The sequence below is a fragment of the Panthera uncia genome, chromosome F1, assembly GCF_023721935.1.
Source record: "Panthera uncia isolate 11264 chromosome F1, Puncia_PCG_1.0, whole genome shotgun sequence".
NCBI classification, from domain to species: domain Eukaryota; kingdom Metazoa; phylum Chordata; class Mammalia; order Carnivora; family Felidae; genus Panthera; species Panthera uncia.
In genome coordinates this window covers 67,018,080-67,025,679 of record NC_064813.1, presented here as the reverse complement: position 1 = coordinate 67,025,679, position 7,600 = coordinate 67,018,080, and the positions used below count along the sequence as shown (strand labels likewise).

General features: G+C 62.8%; 1 protein-coding gene across 1 annotated transcript; it reads left to right on the top strand.

The window, feature by feature from the left end:
• Positions 1-5,050, top strand: AQP10 (aquaporin 10). Its single transcript, XM_049635088.1, has 6 exons — positions 1-30; positions 1,887-2,406; positions 2,936-3,073; positions 3,172-3,290; positions 3,538-3,755; positions 4,207-5,050. The coding sequence occupies exons 1-6, from the start codon at positions 1-3 to the stop codon at positions 4,358-4,360; spliced, it is 1,179 nt and encodes a 392-aa protein (XP_049491045.1). The 3' UTR covers positions 4,361-5,050.
• Positions 5,051-7,600: the final 2,550 nt, after the last annotated feature.

The window sequence follows — 7,600 nt, the reverse complement described above, 5'->3', positions numbered from 1 at the left end:
ATGTCGGGATCCTACCCTAACCTCCTCAAGGTTAGGGTCCTAAAATACCTAGCCTTGGCATAGGAAGCCCGGGGCTGAGAATTCATTCTCAACAATTAACATTGGAGCTGGCCCTCCACTCTGATGCCCACTGGATATAGGTTAGGCTTCCCTTAAGGGCTGTCGTGGGGCCACCTGGTTTCACAGTCTGCCTGGACTTGGTGATCAGTTCTGTGGACTTAGTTTCTGTTTCCTTCAGGCTCTCAACTGCCGCAGAGACCATTAACGCGTATCCTTTCAACCAGTAACCCCTCGCAGCTGGCCACTGCTGACAATTTTAATAACTGTCCCACCTCGGCAAGCTAGAGACTATCAGTATTCTACCTACTACCGTGGGTTCTTGTCAGCCAGACTGTGAACAGTCACCCAGATTCATTCTAGAATTTGTGGAACCACGTCTGAAACCAACGGGCTTAAATTGGGTTCCTTGGAGAAAGACTCCCAACGAGAAGCTACGTGAACAAGGTTTACCGGGAAGTCCTAGTGCTCGCGGGATGCACCGGTAAGGAAGTGAGGAAGGCAAGGTTAGGCGAACGGGGAAACTGACACGCAACGAGGTTACAAGAGAGGCTTCAGCCGATCCCGTGGGGAACCTGGAAGTTGGAGTGGCCCCTTCAGGGTCGTTCCATATTGAGACGGAGAGGCCAGGTCTTTGTATCCTGCATCAACCGTCGTCGACAGGCCCCACAGGAGGGCGTGTGACCTTGGGTGAGGCGTCTCCTGCCACGGGAGGCATTGCCATGAGGGAAGCAGCTGTGTGCAATCAGCATCTGATATTCCCAGCAGCTGGGAAATGGGTGCATTGGTCCCAAACAGGGCATCCGGGTAGAGCATTTTACCCACGAAACCTAGTAAAGGAGTATCGTGAACAGATGTGCCCGGGACTGTGCCAGAGCCCGTGGCCCAGTGCTCAAGAACCTCGTGAACTATATACGGGATTTTGTAAATGTACGTGTTTCCACCTACCGGCACATAAGCTCTAGGAGAGCGGGCAACGCATTTGCTTACCACCCCTTCTCCAGCGTCTAGAAGTTGACTCCTAGTTGGATGAACCTAACGGGAGGCTTGCGATAAGAACCAAGAAGTTGCCGTGTGTTAGGCGGAATCTGGGGGTGACGGGCGTGCAGAGAAAGGGAGGTGGGGCTCGGTGCGAGTGTGAAGCACTCGTCTGGAGCCAAGGCAGAGCTAGGGCACTCTAACCGGGGTGGGGCTCCGCGCGAGCGAAGCGCAAGCATCGCGTGAGTGGGTTTTCTTTCTGCAGTCTCCGGTCTTCACCCCAGCCTCTCTGGATGCCCGTGGCGTTTTGCAGGGGGCAAAGCTTCATGTTCCACACGAGTGACGTTGTGCAATAGGGGACGGAGGGTCAGAAGGTCTGGATCGGAATTCAGACGTCTCCCTTGAGTAGCTGCGCGGCCTTGGCGAGTCCTGAGGCTCTCCAGATCACCAGGGGCGGGGCGGGAGCAGGTTGCCTGAGGCCAAGGGCTGGCACGGGATACTTCCTCCGGCCCACCGGCCCCTCGGCACAGGAGGGGGCTACTCCTGGGAGGAACGGGGATGACAGATGGAAGAGACACAGCCTGGGCAAACTCCAGGCTCTGGTCCAAGAGCCGGCCCTTGGACATTCTCCTGTTATGTCTACTATCTCTGCGCTCGCTAGCCTACACACGTGTGCAGACATTGCTGTTCAGGCGCTGCGCTAATTGGTTTTAAAGTCTTTCCCTTATCATTCCCCCGCTCCCTGGCAGGCGGTGGTTGTGGTTGTGTGGCAGCAGCCAGAGACAAGTTGTCCCCACCATGTTGCATAGCCAGCCCTTGGGCGACGTCAAGGGCCGGCTCCGGATCCGCAGCCACCTGGCCCGGCAGTGCCTGGCAGAGTTTCTGGGTGTATTTGTGCTCATGGTAGGCCGGGTAACGGGGGAAGGAGAGAGGGGAGGAGGGCGAACGTTTCTGCCTCTATCTCTTCATCCTGGTGTCTCACTTCATTCAACTGTGCACCATCTCTGTCCCTGCCCTTGTCCCTTCCGTTCCAGCCCCCGTCCATCTCTCCCTTCCCAGTCTTCACTCCTCCCCCACAGCTCCTCTATTTCCTTTCCCTCTATTGCTCCTCCCCCTTTCTTGCTGACCCCTCCTGTTACTTTGGTGCCCTCTCTCTCTCAGCCGCTCCCCTTCCCAGCCTTGCTCCAGGCTTCCAGGCTCCCCATTCCTGGTCCTCCGCTCCTCATCTTCCCTCTCCCCACCAGTTGCTCACCCAGGGGGCTGGAGCCCAGGCCGTCACCAGTGGAGAAACGAAAGGCAACTTCTTCACCATGTTTCTGGCTGGCTCTCTGGCCGTGACCGTAGCCATCTACGTGGGTGGTAACGTTTCAGGTGAGGAGGGTGGGGTCTGGCCACGTGCATGTGTGAGTGTGTGGTGACGGTGACTCATGGACTTGTCTCCTTGAGCTTGACTAGTGCCCTGGACCCAGATATGCCTTGGCCCGGGCCAGCCCCTCCCCTCCCCTCCGTGTCTCTCTCCTCCACTCACCTAGGCAGGGAGCTGTGGCAAGGCTTTAGGGTAAGTCTGTCTTCTTGCGTCCCGTCCCCCGCCTGAAGGCCTCGGTGTCATCTTGCCCCGGGGCCTCACCTTCTTGTGCCCCAGACACATGCTGTGCCACTGGCCAGTGTGTCTGCCTTGAGCCCCATCACAAGACACAAACACGTCGTAGAAAGAGCGGGCAGACCCTGGGCTTTACTGTGTGAGCTCAGCAAGCTGCGGAATGTCCTAGAGCTGAGCCGCTCACCCGGTGGGGACAAGTAACATCTGCCTTGAGAGTTGTGACGCAACAGCGGCGGGACCTGGTGAGCACCAGGAGGCCACACCTAACGGATGTTGGTTTTCTCTTCCCGATCCTTGAAGGGGCCCACCTGAACCCAGCCTTCTCCCTGGCCACGTGCCTGCTGGGACGCCTCCCCTGGGCCAAGTTCCCCGTTTACTGCTTGGTGCAGCTTCTATCTGCTTTCTGTGCCTCTGGAGCCACCTGTGCTGTCTACTACGGTAACAGGGTCGGGGCCGTCTGGGTGTGGCCAGGACTGCCTTGCAGTGGTTTTGAAAGGACAAAGATGGAAGTCCTGAGCCTCCCCTGCCTCCTGCAGATGCCCTACAGAACTATACAGGCGGGAACCTGACGGTGACTGGCCCCAAGGAGACAGCCTCCATCTTTGCCACCTATCCTGCCCCTTACCCGTCCCTGAACAATGGCTTCCTGGATCAGGTAGGTGTGAGGGGGAGACCTGGGAAGGCCCCAGTCTTTGCCCTTGTCCCCTGGGCTCCCAGACGACTTATTGTCCGGGCTCTGGGTGGGATATGGGGTTGAGTCTGTCTTTGTAGCACCCCCACCCCAGTTGCCTGTGTTGGACAGTCAGAGGACATGAGGTGGTGGCCTAGGGTGCTTGGGAGAGAAGGGGCAGCTGGGTCATCTGACAGCTTATGGGGGCCCCTCTGCCTCTGTGGACTCCAAGGTGCTGGGCACGGGGATCCTGATTGTGGGGATCCTGGCCATCCTGGACACACGGAACAAGGGAGTGCCTGCAGGTCTGGAGCCTGTGGCTGTGGGGCTGCTGATCCTGGCCATCGGGCTATCCCTGGGTGCCAACTGTGGGTTCCCACTCAACCCTGCCCGGGACCTGGGCCCACGGCTTTTCACCTACGTGGCTGGCTGGGGCCCTGAAGTCTTCAGGTGAGAGACAGCCTCGCCCCTCCCCTGACACCTCTGAGTCTGGGTCCCCAGCTCTCTCCTCTTCCCTAGTCCTCGCGGACTCAGGACAGTGCCCCTCATCTAAGTCCTGCTTCTCCTTTTCTCCCTCACCCCTTCTTCTCTCCTCCACCCTTTCCCCGGAAACAGTAGAGGCTGTGTTCTCAGGCACGTCTGTCCTGTTACCTTTTGGCATTGTGACCGCATCACAAGATGGGTATATTCACATAATTCCCTGAGGCAAGAGGCTGGACCAAGCTCTCCTGGGGGCTCCTCTCTAACCCTAACCGCTGTGCTGTGTTGCCAAGACTTGGTCTTCCTGGCGTCCATCCCCCCTGGGGCTGCTTTAGGGAGGTTCTCTTGTTACCGCCCCTGGTCCTTCAGGGAGAGGCCAGAGGACTCCCCCTGAAGCCTTCCTTATGTCCCTCTCTTGCAGTGCTGGTAATGGCTGGTGGTGGGTGCCTGTGGTGGCCCCTCTGGTGGGGGCGACTCTTGGCACAGCCACATACCAGCTGCTGGTGGCTCTCCACCACCCCGAGGAGAAGTCAGAGCCAGCTCTGGATCTAGAGTTTGCCCAACATACAGCCTGAGGCCTGGAAACTCCTGCCTCTGCCCTGTTGCCGCAGCGTGAGCTCTGATCCCGACACGGAGCCCTCGCCTCGCTTGTGGACACTGAAGAGGGGCCGCAGATCCGGGACGGTGGCCAGAGGACGGCTTCCTCCCAAACTGGGAGGGCGAACTGGGAGGGCCAGGCCCCTGCTGCCCTCCACACCCCGGGAGGTCTTCGGACCCTGGGGGCCTCCGCGGACACAGTGCCTCAAAGCGGCCGCCAGAGGGTGCGCCCGGGGAGGCCGGGGGAGGGGCGCTTCCCGTGGAGCTCGGCCCCTTCCCGGGCTCCCGGCCCCAGAACCTCGGCGCGGCCGCGCTGCCCTCGCGGGGCGGCTTCCCCCACATGGGGAGGGGGCTCAAGGGGGTTAACTGAGGCACGGCCCAGTGCCCAGGCGCTCCGGACGTCCTTCCCGGATAGGGGTGCGGGCCCCGGCCCGGGGGCGCGCGCTGGGGGGAGGGTCCTCGTTGCCCCGCCACGCGCCCCCGGCCCCCTCTCCTCCGAATAAAAACGTCCCGGCTCTCTATCCCCGGCTGACTCGGCTTTTTGGGGTGGGGGCCGCGGCCTCGGAAGGCCTAAGACCCCTTCGCCGCCCCGCATAAAGATGGCGGCTCCGCCTCTCCTCCCCTCCCCCCTCCCCAAAACCCCCCTCCCGCCCCCCGCCTCTGCCGCCGCCTCCGTCACTTCCGCCCCGCCGTGGCCGAAACTGACACAAAGTAGCGGGCCGAGCCCCGGGGGGGAGCTGGGCTGCAGCTGGGGGCGGGAGCCCGCGGGGAGCCGAGCCGAGCGCCCCCCGCCGCAGCCCCCGGCATGGGCAGCACGGGGCGGCCGGGGCGGGCGCCGGGCGCGGCGCGCTGAGAGGTGAGGCGGGGCGGGCGGGGCGTCGCGGGGGCGAGGGTGTGGGTGCCTGGGGCTCGGGGGTCCGGGGGCCGTGCGCCCGGCGGACGATGGGGGTCCGGCGGCCTGGGGCTGGGGGGTCCGGCGGCCTGGGGCTGGGGGTCCGGGGGCCGTGCGTCTGGCGAAGGATGGGGGTCCGGAGACCTGGGGGTCCGGGGGGCGTGCTTCTGGCGGAGGATGGGGGTCCGGGAGCCGTGCGCCTGGCAGAGGATGGGGGTCCGGGGGCCGTGCGCCTGGCAGAGGATGGGGGGCCTGGGGCTGGGGGTCCGGGGGCCGTGTGTCTGGCGAAGGATGGGGGTCCGGAGACCTGGGGCTGGGGGTCCGGGGGCCGTGCGTCTGGCAGAGGATGGGGGTCCGGAGACCTGGGGCTGGGGGTCTGGGGGCCATGCGCCTGGCGGAGGGTGGGGGGCCTGGGGCTGGGGGTCCGGGGGCCTTGCGCTCTGCGGAGGATGGGGGGGCTGGGGGTCCGGGGTGCGTGCTCCCGGCGGAGGATGAGGGGCCCAGGAGGTTGGGGGTCTGGGGTGCCTGCGCCCGGCGGAGGATGGGGTGCCCGGGAGCTGGGCGCCCAGCGGAGGGTGGGGTGCTTAAGGGCGGGGGCACGGCGCAGTAACCCCGGGCCGAGGGTCTGCGCGCCTTGAGAAGGGGCTTCGGGCTGGTCTTCTGCGGGTGGAGGAGGTCTCTGTGCGTGCGGACTGCCAGGGGTGCCGTGGCGAGGGGCCCTGGGGATTAGGAGCTGGGGGCCGCGTCCTGGCTTGCGTCCTTGGCGATGTAAGGTGGCAGGGTCGCGGGGGGTCTAGGATTCCTCTTCCTTCTGTTCCCCCTGACCTGCCTGCCTCCTCGGAAGGAAGGGCTCAGCCTCTCAGGGTTTGGGCTGGAAGGCAGCAGGGACCGGTCCCGCAGGAGCAGCCGTGTTCCTCCATGGATCTTGCCTTCTTCCCAGAACTGGCTATTTTTATCCCAAATGTGGCTGCAGAGGGGGCTGGGGCAGGGCGACAGTCAGGACAACGTGGCCGGTGGGCCTGATGGTTCAGGAAACCCAGGCTGTGTGAGGCTTGGGAGGAGTGAGAGGGTCCCTGTTCCAGGTCGCCACTGCTGTTCTCTCCCTATGAGCCCGCCCCTCCGCCCCCCCCCCCCCCCCCCCCCCCCCTTCCCCCCTCTGGGGACGAGGTCTGGGACCAAGTCTCACTTTGGTTCCTCCCAGGGTCTGAGGCATAAAACAACTTTCGGGCTCTGCGTGCAGTTTCCTGACTCCTAAAAGGGTGTGTGGTTCCTTTATTAATTCCTTCATAGGGTCCCAAACCCACATCTTCAGGCCGGTGGTGTTTCTTGACTGCCTCCCTTGCCGAGGGTGGGGCTGCAGCTTGTGGTGCCCACCCTTCCATCCTCCCCTTTATGCTCTCCGTCCACACCCCACCCTGCCGTGACTCATACTCCAGACTGGGTGGAGACCCTGGCCGGGGCCCCTGGAGGAGGGCTTGGCATCCCTGAACCGAGGATGAGGTTTTTCCTCCCGGGCCAGGCACCCTTGGAGGCTGGTTTTGGGGAGGGTCTGGGAGGATTTCTGCCTGATCTGGGGCTCAGATAGGGAGTCAGGGTTAGTGAAGGGACGGAGGCTGGTGTGGGCCCCCGGCTGTGGCCTGAGTCTGTAATTACAGAGGTTGGGCAGACAGGCAATTAGTATCTTTTTGGGTTGACAGGCAAGCAGGCTGTGCACAGGAGACTGGAGTCAGGGGAACGAACGGGGGGAGGGGGGGCGGGGGGGGGACTTTTATCCAGACAGAGGCAGGGGTCACAAGAGTGCCTGGAGCCTGGCCGGCAGTTTCCTGTGGGTCATGCTGGGGATAGGGATGAGGCTCTGTGACCCTGCCTTATAGGTCAGGCCTTTTACTTCTATAGGTGAAGGGAGGGACGGGGGAAGATGGAAGGAAGCAAGGGGCTGTGTGACTGATGCTCCCGGAGCCTGCGACTCCTGCCACCCTGACTGGGCTGGACTTGTGGGGGCAACAGAGGGCGACTCCCCACCGGGGTTGGCAAGGCCCTGCTGCTGGCCCAAAAGGGCAGCTGACCCACACTGAGAGGAAGTGGCTTGGGGGCTGTGTTCAGGAAGTGAAGGCCATGCCTCTAGGGTGAGCTCCTTGGAGGAGGTGAGAATAAGCTGGGGGGTGTGAACACTAGAGGAGGTGAGAATGGGCTGGGGGGTGAGCACTAAAGGTGAGAATGGGCTGGGGGTGTGTGAGCACTAGAGGAGGTGAGAATGGGCTGGGGGGTGAGCACTAGAGGTGAGAATAGGCTGGGGGTGAGCACTAGAGGTGAGAATAGGCTGGGG

What these genes read in the sequence shown, in the direction of transcription:
- AQP10 (XM_049635088.1), top strand. Translation starts at nt 1, where the DNA reads ATGTCGGGATCCTACCCTAACCTCCTCAAG. An exon ending in ACAATGGCTTCCTGGATCAG is followed by an intron (nt 3,291 to 3,537) that starts GTAGGTGTGAGG and finishes GTGGACTCCAAG; the next exon opens with GTGCTGGGCACGGGGATCCT. An exon ending in TGGGGCCCTGAAGTCTTCAG is followed by an intron (nt 3,756 to 4,206) that starts GTGAGAGACAGC and finishes CCTCTCTTGCAG; the next exon opens with TGCTGGTAATGGCTGGTGGT.